This window comes from Brachionichthys hirsutus, chromosome 18 (genome assembly GCF_040956055.1).
Source record: "Brachionichthys hirsutus isolate HB-005 chromosome 18, CSIRO-AGI_Bhir_v1, whole genome shotgun sequence".
NCBI lineage: Eukaryota > Metazoa > Chordata > Actinopteri > Lophiiformes > Brachionichthyidae > Brachionichthys > Brachionichthys hirsutus.
The window spans coordinates 4198981-4219984 of record NC_090914.1 but is presented as its reverse complement, the minus strand read 5'-3'; the positions used below and the strand labels follow the sequence as shown (position 1 = coordinate 4219984).

At 48.4% G+C, this 21004-nt stretch overlaps 1 protein-coding gene across 1 annotated transcript; it reads left to right on the top strand.

Annotated features, from left to right (window-relative positions):
* The first annotated feature begins 404 nt into the window (after positions 1 to 404).
* Positions 405 to 20966, top strand: LOC137907706 (NHS-like protein 3). Its single transcript, XM_068752064.1, has 9 exons — positions 405 to 487; positions 7825 to 8149; positions 15040 to 15180; positions 15308 to 15351; positions 15471 to 15606; positions 15789 to 15899; positions 16030 to 18161; positions 18234 to 19842; positions 19995 to 20966. Exons 2-9 carry the CDS (start codon positions 7849 to 7851, stop codon positions 20057 to 20059), a joined length of 4539 nt encoding a protein of 1512 aa, XP_068608165.1. The 5' UTR covers positions 405 to 487; positions 7825 to 7848; the 3' UTR covers positions 20060 to 20966.
* Positions 20967 to 21004: the final 38 nt, after the last annotated feature.

The following is a 21004-nucleotide window of genomic DNA, read 5'->3' as shown; positions in this document are numbered from 1 at the left end:
CCTCACGCACACGCCGTGATAAACAAAGAGGCAGTCTGAGACCTATGAGCGTCTTTAAAGATCATAAACTGTTCTTTCTCTGAGAGTCAGTTGCTGTTCCGCCGTCTCACCACTAGATGTCCTCACCACACCGACCGCGGCCACTCACCTCCACCTGCGCGCGCGCGCACCCCGGCCTCCTCCAGGTGGGCGCTGCGCGTCTTCAGCGACGCGACTTCTCACTTCCCACCGCGGTCCGGCGCAGCGCCCGCAGACAGTCGGCACCGACATTGGATCAGAGAGTTCAGGTTACTTCCATCAAGCGGACTACGAACCAAATCCGGACTCCGGTCGCTTCCAGGAGGAGCTCCGTTCGCGGAAATGCTTCACCTGAAGTTTTCATTCGGACGCTGAAAGTTTGGAGTCGGAGAGGAAGGACTTTATCAGGAAACGTATCAAAATGGAGAGAAGCTAAATCAGCCGGACCGCGTCAGAGGAGTTCAGACAGGTACCTCGCTTTCCTTGTCGTTGTTAAAAACCCCAACAGAATTCACAGACCCGTTTAGAATTATTTTAAATCAGTGACAACCTTTAAGGGTCCATTGGAATGTTCCACTTCGCTTTTACGCCATGGTTTTCTGCTTTCTGTGAAAGCACTTGAGAGCAGGGATTCTGCACCAAGAAAGATAATCCTCACCACTGTTGCTGAGTGTAATCAGGTTACATGGGTTTCAAATAGACTGGTTGGGAATGGAGGCATGCGCTGAAAACTAGGTGTGGGCGATTTGCTTAGCTTGGCCTTGAGGGATCTGAGCTCAGGTAACAGACCTGCGGAGCTCCTCTCGGCTCCGGAGCGCATCACAATGAGGACTATTGTCCCGGCAGCATGTGACTCCCTGACAGCACTGTGTTTCACTCCTGCCAGGCAGTGGCAGGTCTGCAAGCTTGCTGATTAACCTGGGAGAGATAACAGAAACCACCTGAGGACGCCCCTCTCTGTTTGTCCACTGCCTTCCCTATTATAGACTTTGGACTGGAGGTGAGCTTCAAAAAAAACAAAAAACACACAAAATCTGAAAACTCGGCGTCTCTTCCTGCGATCGGGGGCCGATCGCTGCTAGTACACATCTGTGTATCCACTCCTGCTGCTGCTGCTGATGTGTCTGTACTTGTATGGTTTTTGTATTTTGTATTTTGTCATTACTGTTAGATGTAGCACGACTTCACCGAGAAACGTTCCTAGCCAGTGAACCCTCACTGACAATGGCAATAAACTACTACTGATTCTGACCTCTCGTACCCTCTTATAGGTGAGGCTGAGACGGCGTTTGTTTTGGGGTGTGTCACATACTGGTGCTTCCTCTTTGCCAGCCTGCCATGCCAGGGCTTGTGCTTGTGGGGCGTACGGGTGTGTGAGGGTGTGAGGAAGCCGAGGGACGGGGGGGTGTAATACAACACCGGTGTGATGATTTTGGAGCAGAGGATAAGGACTTCACCTGTGAGAGAGTTTGAGATGTATGTTTGGATCCAGGTATAGAGGAAACTTCACTCGTTTGCTCAAGACGTCGTGGGGATGTGTCAGCCCTGCAGAGGAGAGGGGGGGGGGGGGGGGGCTGTTGTTCATGGAGAGGATTACTCCATGATTAACTCATCTGTGTTTTAGTCATTTAATCAATGGCTGTTACCGGCACTCGGGTATAGCACAGAGTCTGTGTGCTCGTTTCTCGTTTTCCTGTACTTGTATTTCCTGCAGCTTCTCATTTAATCGCTGGTCCAAACCACACAAAAACAAAAAACGTTCTTCCACCCACTCCAGAGTCTTTGTCAGATCCGATGAGCTTTTAGATTGGAAGGATTTCAAATCGAGCGCTCGAGTTTTTTGTTTTGACCAGAGCCGAGATGAAACATTTGAGATATAAAAAAAAAAACCTAGCTGTGTTTGACCATGGCTGCGAGTTCGTCACTTTCTTTTTGTTTACCAGTGGTCGACTCGTCAGTCCGGACCTGTAACCCGGGCAACCCCTGAAAGTCAAGCAAATAACAGAGATCTGCCACGATAACCGGAGAAACGTTAAAGTTCATTTACTTTTCTCTCCTGGTTTTATTTTTGGGACAGAAACAAAGAAGTCAAAGGTAGAAAAATAAGATAACACATTCAGGCTGTAATATTTCAGGAACTGACACGAGTCTACTGTGAGATTCTTACCAGAATGGACTCGTGAGCTCAAATCTGTACGTTCAGATAAAAACCTGATGGCAGTGTGCTTCTTGTGCGCTGTTTACGTTTCCAGCATGTCTGTAGGTCAAAGTATTTTGAGCTGATTAGATTAGTCCTCGATTCCTCAGTTTGCTGACAATCAGCAATTTCTTTGAGAAAACAAATTCTGTCAGGTTACTGGTTGATGGAAATGATGGTTAGTTGCAGCTGTAAATGAAAAAAAAAAAAAACATTTTAGGCAGTGAGGCGTGTAATTCACATGCCGCACATGAACGCAACTGGCTTCAATTTGCATCCATTTTGCTCAAACACATGAAATAATGTTATCTAAATAAAAAAAATGGCTCCCACACCGGCCTTTATAGTCTCTGTCTTTCATTGGTCTGTCTCCTAGGCCACTGTTCTGTGTGAAAGGGAGAATGAGAGAACAGGAGGAGGAGGTGTGTGTGTGTGTGTGTGTGTGTGTGTGGAAAAGCAGATTCGGAGTGAAGAGTTCCTTAGACGGTAATTATCAATCGCTCAGGAATGCAGTCGCTGCTCTTACTAGACAAGCTGCTGCATGGCTGCAGAGGCCTCGCAGTACGCCACAGACGGTACCACACACACACACACACACACACACACACACAGCATGCACAGCCAGTCTCATCGAGTCCCGTCGCATAAGCTTTTAGTTTGTATCACTATTGTCTTGCAGTCATTTATTTTTATCACTGTAATTACCTTCATGGCCTGTTTCTGGTGCAGGAAACAAACGGGACCGCGTAATGTCAGCGCTGGATTGTCCTGCATCCGATTCCTGCACCGCCGTTATATTTATGTTATGTTGGACTAGAACCAGACTATGAGAAAACAGTCTTTTGAATCTTGTCTGTCAAGTGCAAGAATATATCCCACTGTGGAAGAGGAGACCGCTTCCCTTCAGTTGGGGGGGGGGGGGGGGGGGGTTCCCCTCAAAGCTCTCCCGAGAGCTCTCAGAGCTCATGCTCTACTGGCCTCATGATGCTTCACGTGCATTTCTTGTTCCACTGAGCACGCGGCGTTTGTTGCCTGGCTGCTTTTGGAATAGCTTTGCTCTCTCTCTCTCTTGTTTTTATAATTCGAAATGAAGACGGCCAACGCCCTGACTGACGCCTTCAGGTACCACGCAGGATTTATCTTTTTTTTTCCAGCACTGCGCAACATTTTGACATTTAGTCATTCCCAGTGTGGTTTAGCATAAAGAGCTGACGGTCATCTCTCGCTGACGGCTCATGCCCTGTTAACCCCCCCGTCGGCTCAGGCGTGGATGTGTGAATGGCCTCCTGGTTAAACTGAGTCAGTCCTAAATCAAACAAAGCTTCACTGCCTGTATCGCCGCCACTCCCTCTTGGCTTTGCCCCGTGTATCCCTGTGAGGCAATGGAGTCTGCTCCGTCAGCGTCACTGCGTGGCTCAAGGCTGGCTAAGGCACTACCCCCCCCCCCCCCCCCTGTGAACTACATTTAGTTCATTCAGATGGAACTTTGTTGTCCTACTCCGAGTTTTGTTGAATTATCATATTAACCCAGTGTCCCTTTAAAAAAAAAAAAACCAATTTTTTTTTTACCACATTCGCGATCATGAGACTTGTCATAGTTGGCAGAGGATCCTACCTTACAGGCATTCATCGTTAAGCAAATAGTGAGAATAATTTGCACTTCCTCTTGAACATACCTGATCTGTGAGGTGCTCAAACAAAACAACAACAAACCCAACAGCAGCCCAAGAACTCCTGCATACAGTGCGACATATGCGATGTCGCTACCTTCAGAGAGAGAGAGTCTCTCCGTTGCTGTGTTCGTAGATCTGGGTGTATATTTGCGCTTTTGCTTCAGGCGAGTCGGGTGCTGTTGCTCTGCTCCGACTGCAGCGACCTGCCTTCATTTAAAGGGGAGAGGAAAGCCACATTCAGTCACCGAGGAATTCATGCACACGGTGCCTCGGGACAAACCTACCCCCCCACCCCCAAAAAAAAACACATCATAAATGTAATTCCCCAAATATGCTGACAAGTGTCGCTGCCTATTTCACGACGGAGCGTAAACTATTGTCAGCACCCGGTTGACTTCATGCTGAAAGTGTACGCAGTGTCGGCCAATCGGGCAGTCCCGCGTGTTGTTGACACACAGCGCCAGTGTCTGTGCGATATTTACCCCCCTTCCCGATGCGAGAGGCTTGCGTCTTTTGGAAAGGATAAGTAAACGGCGTGTCGAAACGCATGCCTACTTTGGCAGAACTCTGGGGCTATAGGCTGTAAAAGCCCCAGCGAGTGTGTGTGTGTGTGTGTGTGTGTGTGTGAGAGAGAGAGAGCAAAACGGAGACAGAACGTGGAACATGCGTAAATCCACTGAGTTGATCTGGAGCTTTATGGGGAGTGTTGAAGGCAAACTTTAAGAAGTGAGACCTCGTCAGACGGATATTTTTAGAGGGCTGACTCTTTTACGGGAGTCGCCGCTCGTTTAAAGCGTTTGCAAAGCCGAGACGTGTAGGTTGTTCCGTGCAGCCGCAGTAATGGTGGATGAGTCAACTGCTTGGGAGCAGACTACACAGACAGTGGTCTGCTGGGTGGTCCCTCCACCACTTCCCAGAATTCTCAGCATTACTCTGCATGGAAATAAAACAAGGAGTAGATGCACTCCCCGCCACGGCCCTTGGGCTATAAATGACTGAACCTGCCCCCCCCCCCCCCCCCCCTCTCTTTTCCCCATAGACGTGTGTGATTATTGGCGACTGTAGCCGATACAGATGCAGGGATCTTTTTCATGCCCAAAATGACTATAATTTGGATGATAGAAACGCAGGTTGGCCTGCGCAGGGGGGGGGGGGGGGTCTGGCTCTTTTCTCCGGAGAAGATGGATGATCTTTTCTTGTTATTAGCCTTTCCCTATAACTCACTCCTGATGGTCTACTCCAGACACGGCGTGCCACTTCAGCTGTACTTCAGTGAACCTCAAGAACAGCTTGGCTACATTAACATAACAAATTACTTTAAAAAAAATGCCCATCTATGTACATAGTTCAGGAAAAGCATTCAAGTACTTTTAGTACCTCTGGAGAGGGCAGAATGACACGGCTTTGCTCTGAAGCCTTACTGGAAGCTTTGGCGAGGCTGAAATATCTCGACCGTTGGACCATAACTTTTTTTTTTTTTTGCCAGTCATGGTGCACAGAGGATAGACCCTCAATTTTGGGTGCCGTTTCCCCCTGTCAGCCTCAGCTTAAATGCTAAACATGTTGGCGTAAGCCTGGCTCACTTTACAAGAGAAATCTGTTCTGCAACTTTGGTCGGTACCAATGTTTTATCGCTGGTCGAGCGCCACACCGATGGTTTTTTTTTACCCATGTTTGTTTCTTTGTTAGTTGGTTTGGTCTATTAAACAGCAGGATTCTGCCAAAAATGTCTGAATGGATTTCCGTGAAACTTGGTGGGTGTTTCTGTTTTCATTCGTGTTTTCGACTCTGTTTGTCAGCAGGGTTATGCCAAAAACTAAGAGATGAAAGGATTGGGGCATGGATCAGAACGAAACCATTAATGTTCATGTGGATCGAGGTTAAGAGGAGGAAACGGGATTTGTTTTTCTTTCTCGTTTCTTTTTAGGATAATTTGCAACCGCTGTTCCCTAAGAAAAATTTTTAAATCGCTCATTCTGACATGTTAATCTTAATAATAATAGCCTACTGTGTGTGTGTGTGTGTGTTTGTGACGCTTCTGTTATTTCATGTTCAGTCCTTTATTTAATTAGTGGAAACAGAAAATGAATGTGGAAGTTCAAAAATATATAAAATACGTTTTCATAGATATATATTAGCCAACACTGTAATTTAAATTTGGAGAAGTTTGGCTGCATTACTCATCGGTAGGTCAAAACGCCGGCATCCGAGTGTACCGTATGTTCGCCACGTGCTCTCTGCCCCAGTAATTCAAAAGGTTAATTTTAGGCCATGTTTAGGCATCTGCCTTTTAAAACCGCACATCTGTCAGGGAAGTTTCCATTCAATGCCTCCCCACCAGAGTTCTCCATCTTGTCGCCCTCTCTCTGTCTGCATCACACAGAGCTTTGTTGATAAGGAACAGTTTGAAAAAAGTCACTATTTGCCAATCCTCCGGGGACACGGCGGAGGTTTCCGAGGTTTTGTTTCCTCGTCTCATCTGGGGCAGGGAAGTCCCTCCTGCAGGCCGCATCGCTGAAAGATGTTTGCCATTATTGCTCACAGACTGCTAAAGCCTGAAGTCTGCCTGCAATGCTTTTCATGCTTAACAGTTGAGCAACATGGCGGCCAGAAACCTTTCACGAACTTTCCCTACAGGAAATCACAGAGAGATCCCTACTTTTCTCGCTCTGACTCCGCTGCCCACCTTCCTCCAGCCTTTGTGTGCTTATTTACAAGCTCTGACTCCTGTCATCTTAAGAGCCTGACGCTACTTTTAGCCTGTGATCTGGAGATAAGTATCTCATAAAGTACGCAGCTGGGAGAAGCTCAGAGCAAAGCTACGCATAGGCAGGCAGGGTTGAGAAAGCAAGGTGGAGGAAGGAAAGCGAGCAAAGACGATGATCTCATTCTCCTGAGAATTGGGGGGGGGGGGGGGGGGGCAGGACAATGGAATATAACAAGGAACATGAAACGGAACATACAGTGATATATGAATGGATCAGATTGATTGTGAAATGGCTCAATGCACATTATTTGCTGTTTGTCTTTCTGCCCCCCCCCCCCCCCTCCTCTCCTCTCAGGGTGCCGTTAGCCTGCGTGTGGAAATGCATGAGCCTATGGGTGTGGCTTTGTGAATTATGACTCCATGTTATGGAATGAAGGGAGCAGTGCCAGCAGTTCTCTCTTTGTAGAAAGGACTAAGACGTTTGGTTTAGAGGGGGGGTCTGTGCGCACTCGGTGCCCACATAGATGCACAAACAGATGCACGAGACCGTGCAGCTTGTCTGTCGCTGTATCCAGATGCAACACAGCTGGATTTGTCAGAGTCTTGGTTTTGTACAACGTGCAAAATTGAATAGAAACAAATGATTTGGGTTTTAACTGGGTTGAAAATCACGCTTGTTTGGGGTTTTTTTTTTTCCAAAAAGGGGGGGGGGGAAATCACCTTGCCAAGACTTTGAACCTTTCTGGCATCCGTCAGTGTAGAACTTTGGCACTGAAGTGTTGCATTCAGCGCTACACAGCGTATCAGCTGCAGAACAATGTAACAGTGAGTTATGCTGATGTCAAGTTAAGGCTGGAAGGCAGACGGTAATCAGTTATGGAAAAGGAGCACAGAAAGGGTTTCTTTTTTTTGTGTGCAGCTGTGAACTCTTTACTCTTATGATCAGAGGAGCAAAGCTGGTTTTCAACGTGACGAGGTAACCTTTGGAAATAATGAAAATAGAGTCAACATTTGTTATCCTCTCTCAGAATTCACAGTGCTGAGGCACTTAAAGCCATTTCTAGTTCGCTTTAGTAATGTGAAACGGCAGGGTTTGAAATCCGTCTAAACGTCTGGCAGGGCCACCGTCCATTGCTGCCTCTCCTTGAGTGCCAGGATGTGCAGAGCTGAAATGTTTTTACGACAAGAATCACATTTCTACCTCTCTTCTCTCTTCTTCTTTTTCTCAGGGTATCGCTCCAGTGTGAGGTGGGATGTCAAACCGTGACTCGCTGGGGTTTGGGGACCTGCTTCCCCAGGACGTGGTTGATATCTTTGCCCAGGAGAAGCACAACAGGGTGAAAAAGAAGCGTAGTCACTCCCTGGGGCGAGCTTTGGGTTGGCTGAAGGGGAAGAAGAAGAAGGATCTCAAGGCTAAGGGGGCTCTGGGCCTGGGTGTGGGTCTTGGGCCTGCTCTTGACTTGGCTGTGGATGGGTACCCTGTGGGACATCAGGGTCAACCCAAGGGAGGGCAGAGGCTGGGAAGGCAGACGCATCCACAAGGTAACAGTCATGGTAAGAGTCCGCAGGATGTTCACCTGCCATCATAGATCCTCTTTGACTCTTTGTCGTTTTAGCATTTATTTCTGTGGTGCAGCTGATTTGTTGCACAATGTAAAATAGATACCTGGAATACAAAGAGTAATTCTATCAGGGTGCCGTGCATAATATTGTATCCTTATTAACATTCAGGAAAACAAAAAAAGAAAAAAATACAGATCTACTTTTAACTTTTTTAACCTGAACCAGAAAATAATTAAAGTGCATCAAATTTCAAAATTTCCAGTGTCTCTCCACTCCAGTCACAAAAGCCCATTTTTATGTGGCCCACGTCTGATTTTTTGTTTAAGAAATAATTTGCTTATGTCACATTGAATTGCAGCATGAACCGCACAAACCACATAGAATCTGATATTAACCGTCTCTGCCGTCACCATATGTGACCCTAAATCAGACACGGGTCCCTTTTTTTGACCTCAATTTGAACAAATAGCACACACTTTTTTTTTTAATGCTGATAAATTCAGGGCCGTTAGCCTATCACATTTAAAAAATAACACACACACACACACACACAAACCCTGATCTGAAAATTACATGAATGTACCCACAGAGTACGACGCCACGCTCCACCCGAGGCCTCTACTGACAGGAAGCCAGTCATTTTGGTGTTGCATCATATCGGGGAGGATTATGTCGTCGGTGGGTCACTGTCCGTCTGCAGACGGACCTGCTGGAGCTCAATTTATTCGTCGTTCTGGGACAACGGCGTCTGTGCAGAAACTTTGCACCAGAATTAATTTAGAAAAACATTAAAATGACCGACCGTGAGTCTCCGGGACAGGAAAACGCGAAGGTTAGCACCCGGAGCTTGACGTGACATTGTAAAGAACTGCAGGCTGTAACTACTGACTCGGTTGCACCTCTAATGATGTACTGCGTTGTGACCGCGGCACTGTGAATTATTATGCTCGTTCTAAAACCTTTCCACTGCGAGCACGTTGGTTCAGTAATGTGCTATCGAAGATCGTTCCCGGGAATCGCTGGCTTCCTGCTCGGTGGCAGTGTTTTGTTCCCTTCAGGGATGTTTGAACAGACTGACTTCCTACTTGCTTTCTTACATCGCTCCTGCTTTGTATACTGTGAGGGGGGGGGGGAGGGAGGGGCATCATCTCATTTACCTGGTCTTCATGGTAAGGTGAAGCGCTTCGCTACGGCTCCTTTATGTTTATTTGCACCTTTTTGTGCAGACGAACGCCCACACAGTCAACTACTCCACCAAAGTCCTGCACAGAGGGAGGGGTGGGGGAGGGGGGGGGGGGGAGAGAGTCACACACTCCACAGAGCAACACTCCGACTCTTCCCACAGTTGTGGTTTCTTGTTGGAGCTTGTACGTGTATTCCAGTCTGTCAGCGTGCTGAACTCTACTGTCCTGTTTTTCTTTTCTCAGCTCGAGAGCCGAGTTCTAACTTTAGTTTTATAGCCTCATTAATCATGCTGCGATACAATCCGACTGGTAAATGTGTGTGTCCGTCCCGGTTTTGTGCGATCCTGGTTTGACTTGCTTTTAAAAGATGTCGGAGGCTCCCATCGCTGCATCCTCTCAACGTGGGAAGAGTGCGAGGGGATTTCCACAGGATTTAAACTCATTAAATATCTCGCCGTCTCACTGCAGTTGATGCAGAAACGCGTTTTCCAGCCGTATCTGCGGCTTCAGATGACAAAATGCATCAACGTGCAAGTGTTGAATGAGGCGTGTGCACGTGGACGACGTTGTGCAACCTTTGCGCTGTATTGTGTTGCCGCTGGTTTGTTACAGTAGCAGTGCGAAGGCAGATCGTATGTGCTCATTGCAGTAGGACGCGCTGCAGTGTAACACGGGACGCCTCCGGCTGGGCCCTTGATGATAATCTGCATTGATGCCCACCAAAGGCCCGCTATGACTGGCACGCCGCCAGCCAATTAAAAGCTATGAGGAAGGAACAAGGGGCTCTGTTTTCCTGACCCGCTCCATTCACGCTGTTCCTGCTCACTCTGAGAACCTGGTTCTCATGGAGCACCACAAGGACCCGCTCCAGTAATTCTGGATTGATGGATTTCAAACTATTTTCCAACAAAAGCAGACATTTTTGAAGCTTTTAATAAAATAAAATTGTTTCTTTTAATTTGGTACAAACTTTGGAATTGTTTCTTCTTTCTTCTTTTCAGACTTAACTTAACTTTTTTTAATTTATGGAGGACCCGGTTTCCTCCCACCTCCCAAAAACATGCAATTTAGGTGAATTGGTTACACTAAATTGTCCATAGTGTGTGTGTGTGTGTGTGGCCCCGCGATGCGTTGGCGACGCCTCCGGGGTGTCCCCTAACTCTCGCCCATAGCAAGCTGGGATAGGCTCCAGCCGCTCCCGTGGCCCACAAAGTGTAAAAAAAAAAAAACAGGAAGGGATGGAAGATGAATTCATATTAGTTTGGGGAACTTTTGGTACGGGGGCAGGGCTTCGTAGAAAAACTGACGGCGATTGAATCTGTCCTTCTGTTGGTGTGTCTAAGCTTTTACTTAAGGTACCGGTTGATCTGGATTCCCTGCTGGGGCCAGCATTGACTCTGACACCCGGGAGTCACCTTCACCTTTGCTCCTTCTGTGGAGTTGGAGCAGTAGCTGTTCTGGGAGCAGCAGAACGCAGAGGTTATCTGTTGTTTGTTTGTTAGTCCATGTTCATTAGTCTAAAGCCTCCCCCTGTTACCGTGTGTCTCTACATACCTCCATGACAGTGATTTATGCCTCTACCTTACGCCGACTGGCTGCCGGACTCGGACCCACCCTACTCCGACTGCTCCGGATCCTGTTTTCACTTGAGCTTTGTGTGTGTGTGTGTGTGTGTTTGTTTTGTTTGATGGAAACAAGGTTGGCTGATTAGATCACTCATTCTCACCAAGGTGCCGTTCAGAAGGTCGCCTGTTTGCTTGAAACGCTCCTCATAGATTCCTGACATTCCTGAACTTTCCAAAGATGTTTCAGTCGGAACGCTAGAAATAGGGAGCCCATTGTGTGTGTGTGTTTTAGCTTATCAGCTTATGTGAGCTTTTCAATTTGAGTTGCTTGACTAGTTTCTCATAAATACTGGTAAAAATGAAGACGCACTGTCTAAACTCAAACTTGTGTTTGTCTGTTTCTGAACTTTGGAACGACGCAAAAGTGTTTTTCACAGGAAAAACCTTTCAGGTTTTGGGTTTGCTTGTATTTAAGGATTCATTCTTGACAGAGTGCAGTGCAAATACTGGATACAATGCATTGTGGGAAATGTAGTTTGCCTGAAAATGGCTATTGCTATTGAACGTGCGCCGGATGATTAAAAGCTGCCGTCCTTCCTCTCATTATTGTTTATGACACCACCGTTATTGTGTTTACCTGACGCAGCATAGTCCTACTACGGTGCTGTCGTGATTATGACACAACAGCAATTAAGGGAAGGAGAACCGGTTCTAGACGACGACTCGGCGAGCTGTACTGTAAACAGTCGCACAAGTGATTGTTTATCGTCACGATGCTTTTTGTGTATGTACAAAGACGTTATTTCAATAGATCAGGAGTTGCCACGCCCAGAGAAGCTCAAATTTAGGTCACTTGAATGAGGGGGAAGTTACCGGTTGCCAGTTTTGCCTCCAGTCCCAACTGTGGCAGTTTCATTTAATCAAGTTACTTTATTTCTTCTTCTTTTCAATCATATAATGGCCGGTGTTGTTAGTGTTACCAAACTAAGACCCCTTTATCGCCGAAACCATGCATTTTCTCGCCATCGAGGTGCGAGACTACGCTTCTGCACCGATGTCGCACGCTGTCGTCGTGAAAAAGAAAGTGATTGGAACACCCCGTGGAACGTCTTGACGGAGAAAGACCGATAAACACGCACTTGGAAAGTGTCGTGAGTCCGTCCGTCAGGACTCGACGGGGTTTACTGTCAAGAGCAGAGGTTTCCTGCATCGTTGGGGAAGATGAGCTTTGCTGGTTTATCTTACCAGTCGGTCTCAGTAAAGGCGCACACAGGATTGGTTAATCAAATAGTTTTCCTCGACAAGAACTCGCTGTTCTTTCCGTACATATTCAAGGCACCGAGCTGCGATAGGTTTGCCCTCCTCTTTTCTGCACTATAACAGAGGAACCGTCCCAATTTACATCCGAACAATCTTGTATCCGAGTGTCGGGGAGAGGCGATCTACGACTGTCACCAAACCTCAAAGCGGTAACCATGAAAGCATTTGGACTCGACGCCATCAATGATTTATTAGTTATGAGAGAAAACTCACACTAATGGTGGTTGTCTTCAGGGTGGCTGGTTTGGAAAAGATTGTGTAAATTATCTAATTTCCAAAATGGTCAAAAAAGTGTGCACTTCTGTGCAGGTTGGTATATTTCTATGAGCATACTACGGATGGTTATCAATAATGTTCATGGCCAGGACACCCTAGCCCTGCGTGCCAGGTGATGCAGGTGTATCTGTTACCCCCCCCCCCCCCCCCCCCCATCCTGCTGCACTGCTTCCTTTCTTTCTAGCAGCTTTGGCATTCATATTTAATTCATTGCTTGAGCCAGTGGAGCAGACAAGCGTTGATCATGACGCATTGACACTCGGTGCTTAGCCATCGTACATATTGCTTTTATGGAAACACCCCCCCCCCCCCCCCCCCACAGTCCTCTCAGTGTGTGCAGTTTGTGCTGATTTTGACGGTCTTAAGCACCTCAGAGCTGGAAAGAATGCCTCTGCGTGGCTGTCTGCCAGCAAAGCAAGACAGAGGGGGCAAGTTGGGGCAGAAACAGAAGGTGTGTGTGTGTGGGGTACTTTCATCTGTTAGATTCCCATGAGGCTGTGATGGCAGCAGGTTCGTCTACTTTTTCTATGGCGGCGTTAAACTAGGGTCTCAAACTGCTCTGCAATTCATCTGGACTCTGAAGCTGAACAACTCGCTGATCCCGCGCCCTTTCTTGATTCTCTGTCGACCCTTTTACCTCCGCCGAGGCGGAGAATGTTATCAGGAATAGATGATTAGAGTTTGGTGATGATCCAGAAGAGATCCTTGATTCTGGTTTTCTTGGGGGGGGGGGGGGGGGGGCGCACCACTGAAATCCATCCGGATCTGATCCAGATTGTGGTCAGGAAAAAATATTACATTTTAACATTTACGGATTTAAAAATTGGTTAAAAATGCACAAACCGATTCACTTTTACTTTTCATGGTTGGTGTACAAAGATACCAAGAACAATTTAGAACCTTTTGGTGCTGATCCATATCACCATGTGGATGATGACGACGCAACCTGTCTGCTGAACTCTTCAAACTTGGCAACAGACATCTACTTTTTTAAAACGTAATCCTAATCCCCGACTTGAGCTGGCTTGTTTATTGACCGTTTGTATTTCCTCACTAAAGGCGGATGTCTCCAACCCGAACGCACACCTAGTGTGTCGATCTGAAGCGGTGGCGTAAACATCAGACGTAAACACATACGTAATCATGACCTTCCCATTCATACGGCCAGCTTTGGTGTCTTCAGTGTTTCGCTGATTAATATTAATATAGACACAAACCCAGCGATAATTTGAGCCCTCATTAACGTGCAGTCAGGCCCCGCCCTTCTCTGCAGGCCTCCTCCGGGCAGCATGCGCTGTCATGGCAACGAAACGCATCGGATCAGCTTTCTTGCATTTCGCTCTGCTGTAATGATGATTCAGTTCTTCTCCGCCTCTTCTGGGTTTTTTTTTTCCATTTGTTCAGATGGCATACAATCCATGTCATGTCTGGAAACCAGGAAATGAACAATGGATGCAAAATTAGTTTAGTTGACCTAGATAGAAAACTAAAATTACAAAAAGAGAAATAGTAGGGGCGTGTTTGTGTGTTTCCTCAAGATCGGAAAGTTTTCTAGATAACATTTTTGAATTGAAGATTTTTCTGCATCGTTCTTTTTGATTCCGGCTGCGTAGCAATGAATTTAATGTAATTCTCCTGGAAACAATGGGGAACATGTTTCACATGCGTGACCATGTGCTTTGGAGCTGCAGGCCTCAGTTTTAAACATGTTTTTAATCATGTTTCAGGGAAGCATGATTTTAATTCACTAACTCCCCCTTGTGGTAAAACAATAATGCTATTTCTGTCATTTAAGTCTGAGGAATGATTACATTTATCGAAGTCTCTAATGAATGTGCTTGTGTAATCTAACAAAGCCGTGCTCGACTTATTTATTAACTCCACGGTGCTAAAAGTGCAGCACGATTGCCTGGAGCCTTTTGTGACTTCCTCATACCCCAAATCCCTGCCAACAGCTTTCTCTTCGCTTCGGTGTTGACATTGGATCTTAGTTTGATCGATGCCCAGGTTGACCAATCAGATGGGAGATACTGGTCATTTGTTGAGCAGAGTGAGGCGTGGCAGGAATTGGGTGAGCGGAAGAAGCCCGTGCCAACTGTCTGGAATCAGGAGACAATGGATGGACGTTTATTTTTTTTTATCACTCAGTCAGATGGCTCCTAGTTGAAATTGATATTCAAGTATGACCAGCACAGGTTGGATCAACTGGTTCACTGAAAACAGACATTACATATCTCTAAGAAATGTCATGTTCTTTTAGAGTCTCACTTTAACGACTAAATTGCTCCACATTTTACAAAAAATAAGACAGAATTATTATGCAGATAATCATTACTGGTATTTTCTGCCACCTGAACTGCTGTTAAAGAAGAGATGGCAGCAATAATTAATAGTGATGACTCGGCTCCACTCTCGAGGCTAATTCCAGCACGCTCTTACAGACGTGGGATGTGCGTTAGAGTACAGTAACGCACAGCTTGGAGTTCATCCTGGCTCATCCCCTCTCTCTCTCTCTCTCCTCTCTCTCTACATCCAGCCATCCCAACGCGAGATGATGACAAAACCCCGGCACCTCCATTGCTCCAGGAGAATGTGTTCGTTGAGGCCAGCAGGCCCGAGTACCTGGAGAACCTTCACACCGAGGCGCTGGAGGGGTTGAAAATGATGCAGCAGGAAGGTGCATAAAAAATGTGGATATGATCATGCACCGACGTCGGCGGCGTCCCATGACCAGATATGCATATTATCCAAACAAGTGTGCACCAGAGGCTGTAAACTGTATGAATCTGTTATTTATGTTGCAGAAACTGATCACGGGCTGGAGTACCGGGACAACGAAAGCACAATTGTAAGTGAAATTTTGCACTTAAAATTGCAGTTTTTCTTACTGGAAGTGCTTTTGTTCAAATTATTTTTTTGTGTGTGTGTGTGTGTGTGTGTGTGTGTGTGTGTGTGCGCGCGCGGCAGTCGACGATGACGGGCCAAACAGACGGAGAAGGTGGAGGCTTTATGACAGACAGTACCATTGCTGACACAACTTCTGTCGTCTCCGTACAATCGAGCGTATCCTCCAGGTCTTCCCGCTCTGGACTCACCAGGCAAAGTAATTGCAAGCGTAAAAACACTATTTCTCACTATTCCTGGCTATTGTACTTTTATGACGATGCATACTCATAAAAAAAAAAGACAGACTAAAAATGTAATGGTGAGATGTGCCAATTGGATTCCGTGGAAAACGATCGAGGGGTCTTACGATTTTCCTCTCATGCCTCATTCAAAACCAAGAATCCACGTTCAGGCCGTTGAACTCTGGGAACAAGCCGGAGAAGACCAAGAAGAGGAAAAGACACAGGAAGACTGTTGGGGCGATCCCACAGCATGTTCAGATGGAACTAGGTATGTTGCTAATCATTTAAAAGTATTCTTTACAGTTGCCGATGCAGGATGGATGGTTTATTTGCATGTCTATTTCTCACATTGTTAGTCTGCGCTTGCATCTTATTGGTCCTCCTTTGTCTTCCATCAGGTCTGGACCGAGGGGGTTGGACAGTGACTCGGAGATTAGAGGAGGAACAGCTTTATAATGGCGACACTGACAACAGCCCGACGGCCGACGCTCCGCGTCAGGCAGCAGAGCCACAGAGCCGAGCCGCTGCGAGCTCAGAGTACAGGAACGCCATCCAGCCCGTCAACAGAGGCCAAATGAAGCAGCTCCTCGCCACCCGTGCCGGCCATAGGGATGACATGGCCTTGCTCCGCTGCCTGGGCCCTAACCCGTCAGACGAGCAGAGGCCTCGATCCCTGGCCGTTCCCTGGATAACCACCGCCAACAGCAACCCAGAGCCGCCCAGCCCCGTCATGTCCATGTCGCCCCAGGCTGCCTACATGTCCAAAATCATCCCCAACGCCGTGTTGCCACCCTCCATCGACGTGGTGGAAATCAGCCGTGGACGGAGCCGCAACAGCGTCCGCACCGTCAGCAAGAGCAGCCTGTTACCGTCCAGCCCAGCGCCCTCTCGGGCCTCCTCGAAAGCCTCCTCCAGGGCCTCCTCCAGGGCCTCCACCGTCACCTCCGCGTCTCGAAACAACCCTCCCAATATGTCGGATAGCTCATGTTGGAGCCATTCTGAATCCTCCGAGACCTTGGTGTCCGAGTCCTCGACCATCTCCAGAAGCAGCACCCCCCAGCAGAGGTCGCCATATGCAGAAGGCCCTAATCAGGCTGGCAAAATGCCTGTTCTCACCTCCCTCCCTTCAACATGCGCCTCCAACGGCAAGGTCATTATCAAGGGAGAAGTGATAAAGAAAGAGGGGCAGTGTGTGCGTAGCCTCTCTGTGATGAAGCCAAAGAGGGCCCCCCCTCCCCCAAATCGCTCCTATTCCCTTCACAATAAGATGAAGCGGCGTTCACGCGACCTGGCGGAGTTTGCAGTAGCTTCAGGGGGGTCTCCTCGCCATAAAATCTCTGCCCCGGTTGGGGAGTATTCTAGGTCCAGAATCCCAGACAGTGCTGGGTACAACGCCGACACCAGTTCTCTGGAGGATTCTACGGGTTCTGCATCCGTCAGTCCCATCGCCTCTCATCCAGTAAGGGCAGAGGAAGCCGTTTCCAAAGAGGCGCCGCAAAAGAAACCGGAATTGTTTCGGGAGAATAAGCTAAGCAAAGTCGTCTCCCCGTCCAGCGGCTACTCCAGCCAAGATGGCAAATCTGCCCCGCCCCACAGCTCATCTTCAAAGCGCAAGAAAGGCTTCTTAGCGAAGCTCCAGAGGTTTTTTCCCGGGTCCTCTCCTCCGGTTTCAACTCGCCATCTTCTCCAGCCAGCGCTTCCTGGAAACTCCAAGTTGAAAGAGGATCTCAAATCCGACCGCTCGGTTGAAACGGCGAGTGTCAGCCCTTCCGTACGGGCCTTAATAGAACTCTTCAACATCCCTCCCCCGCCCAAAGTCCACGCACCCCCACCGCCTCCTCCAGAGGTATGGGCTCACAGCAGGCGCACCTTTGAGCTGCTACTGGGACCCCCGGCACCTGATAACCTTAACGCCATCATAAAGAAGAATCCGAAAGACAGGAGACAGCAGAGGAACTCCCCTTCCTCCTCCTCCTCCTCCTCATCGACAGAAAGCTCTGTGAAGAGCTCGGTGGAGAGAAAGCACAAGAGTACGACTGTAACAGTGGAGACAAAGAAAGTTCAAGAAAGTGTGACGTCGAATGCAGAGAGTCGGAAAGAGCCCGACGACAGGCGGGCCAATCAGAATGTCGATTTGAAAGGAAACGGCAAAGTGACTGAGAAAGACGAGAAGGTAAAAGTACGCGACGTGTTAAGCGGGATGTTGGTGAAGGCTGTAGAGAGACGCGAAGGCCGGCTGGCAGCGGGGAAGGCCGAGGAAGCCAAGACGTCCACACCAGTTACGGAGGTGGATTCATTACCTGCCATTTCATTAACGCTCCATTCTTCCCAACCGCCCGCCAATCAGACTCCAGGGTTTGCGTCCGTGGCATCCGGACAGGTTGCATCCCCCGAGTTCTCCTGGCCGCCGCCTCCTCCTCCACCGATAGGCCTCCGTGGATCTCGCGACTTTGAGTTGCCGCTTCCCCCTCCTCCGGTGTTTAGGGAGGAGGACTTGGTTATGCCTGTTCAGGTGCCACCGGCCAGGACCGTTGCCGGCGGCGACGCGTCTCGTACGACGGCATCCGTTTTATCAGAATGCGTCACAGAGGCGGAGCCGCAGGAACCCGGCGCACAGCAGGGGATTTCCCCCGTAGTCCTGAATATCCCACCCCCCCCACCATATACGGCTCCCCCTCCGCCCGTTAAAGCAGTTCCCCCTCCTACAATTAAAAAGATCTCTCCTCCATTCCATGAAGAGGTTTCTCCTCCTCCTCCACCTAAAGGTGTCTTCCTACTACAACCTAAAAGATTCTCTCCAGAACCACCTGAAGAGGTTCCGTCTAAAGAAACGTCCATTCCTCCACCAAAAGGACCTGAGGAGGGCGCTCTACCACCGCCCGAGGACGTTTCTCTTCTTCCACCCGACGAAATCCCTCCCCCACCACCTAAAGAGGTTTCTCCCGTGAGGCCCAAAGAATCTCCTCCTCATCTGACTGAGAAAGCCCCCCCCCCTCTTATTAAGGATGCCCCCACCACGCTGGTCGCAGGAGTATCCCCTCCATCCGTTCAAGAGAACTCCCCTCTGCCTCCTAAAGTGGTCGCCATTCAAGTGGTTTCTCCTCCTCCTCCTCTTCCTCAAGTGAATGTCCATCACCCTTCTAAAGAGGCACCCCCTGTTGGTGAACTCGCACCACCAGAGAATATTCCACCGCCGCCGCCATTACAAGCCCAGTCACAGAATGCCCCGCCTTCACACGACAGTATTCCCAGCCCCCCTGCCAGTGTCTCACCGCCGCCTCCCCTGGGGCTTCTCTTCCGGCCTCAGATTACGCCCACGAAAGAAGAGGGTCCCCCAAACCAGGAAGCCCCCCAGCCCCCACCATCTGATGTCTCGACCCAACCAGCTCTAGAAAGCGCCGTCGCAAGAGAAGGTTCCCGGGGAAGTCTTTCTTCCCTTCCTGCAAGCATTCCTTTGCCTCCACCTTTACCTGTGGAGGGACTTGGACTCATGAAGTCTAATCCCGCAAACTCAGAAAACAAAATCCCAGAGCTGACCTCCGCTCCTGTGGCGCAGGAGGAACCCACTCTCGTGGTCACGCCGTCCATCTTACAGATGGTCAAGCTGAGGTCCTTCAATAGCAGCCCTGAGCACCCGGAGGTCCCGACCTCGTCAGCCAGTGCCGAGACCCCTCAGAAGCCAATCAGAAAGTCGCTGATCGTGACCCCCCCCACGTCCAGCCGTCCACCTGCTGTTGTTATTTCTCAAACGACTCATCCCAGCTCACAGCCCTTTGCGATTCAACCTCCTTCTTCGGCCGCAGCCGTCTCCCCGACAACAAAGTCTCCTCCTGCTGCTCCTTCCATGAACCTGCAGGAGGCTATCCGTCTGAGGACGGCAGCCCGGTCCCAAGGTAGTCCTGCCCCTCGCGTCAGCTCGCACTCGCAGGCGTCGCCCACCGACTTTCACAAGTCTCCCACCAGCACAGCGAGCTTTATCTTCTCCAAGAGCAACAAGAGGGTGGTGATTGAGACCAGGCACGCGGCTGGGGAAAAGGCCGCCACAAAGAAGAACCCGGAGGCGTCCCCGGGCACAAAGGTGAGGAGTGAAGCGGAGTCGCCGAAGGTGCCACCGCCTGTTGCAAAGAAACCCAAACCGATGGGCAAGGACGCTGAGAGCAGCGCAGGGGCGGAGCAAACTGCAGGACAGGAAGCAATAAAGATGATCACAGGTAAGAGAGATACTCTCCTGAGTCACGCTAGAAACGAGGTGTTGATTCTGAAAGTCAAATATGCTTCAAATGTAACTGTTTGATTGATCTTCGCGTTCCGCAACATCCGACTTTTCCACTCCCATTAAACTAATTCTGCCTAAATTCTCCAGCCTCAGATGCTGAAGAGAGAAGCAACGGGACAGCGGGCGCCGCGGGAGGGACGCCATCGACGTGATTGTGCAGACTGAAGGAGGCTCGAGAAGGATTTCTTCGTTCCACTGAATTTTGAGCAAGTTGAGGGTGCAAAAGACGAGTCGAGCTTAAGATGTGTCTATTCTGAGGGTTGCCTTTGGAAACCGCAAAAGACGAGTCGAGCTTAAGATGTGTCTATTCTGAGGGTTGCCTTTGGAAACCGCAAAAGACGAGTCGAGCTTAAGATGTGTCTATTCTGAGGGTTGCCTTTGGAAACCGCAAAAGACGAGTCGAGCTTAAGATGTGTCTATTCTGAAGGTTGCCTCTGGAAACCGCTCTGGAGTCGTCGTTAATGGTGTGGGTCTTAATTTAATCACTTTTCATTTAAATACCGTTTGATTTTGCCAGGGGGGGGGGGGTCTTCTGAGCTTTCGCTGCAAGCGATGGGAACATACCCCCCCCCCCCCTTTAGTGACGTTCAATGATTGTACCACTACTGAATTGCAGCTTTAGTCGGTTCTCGCTGGGACTTTTGGGCTCACCTGTAAATACAGCAAGATTTTTGTACATCCAACGTAACCACTAATGGATCTGTCCTCGTTTCCACACTAAATGTTTGTTTAAACAAAATATACTTAAGTTATTTTTCCTCTTTTCCTGTTCGGGCTGATAATAAATATTATATATATATATATAAAACATTTAAATCTAGTCTGTTTAGCTGTTAATCATCCGAATTATGTTCTCAAAATCCCCATCAAAGCTTGTCAAACAGAATCGGGAGGTATGCAAAGCAATACAGAATCAATTTCTGGTCGCACTTCCTGCTGCTTTTAGTTAGACGCTGCCCTGCCTCAGTTGGGGCGGAACCGAGGGATTGCTGGGTTGAACGTGAATATATTTCAAACTGACTTGGAGATTAATGTAATAAAACAGAATAAAGCTTCATGGACCAAACAAGCTCACCTTCTCCTTTGTCTTCTAAATT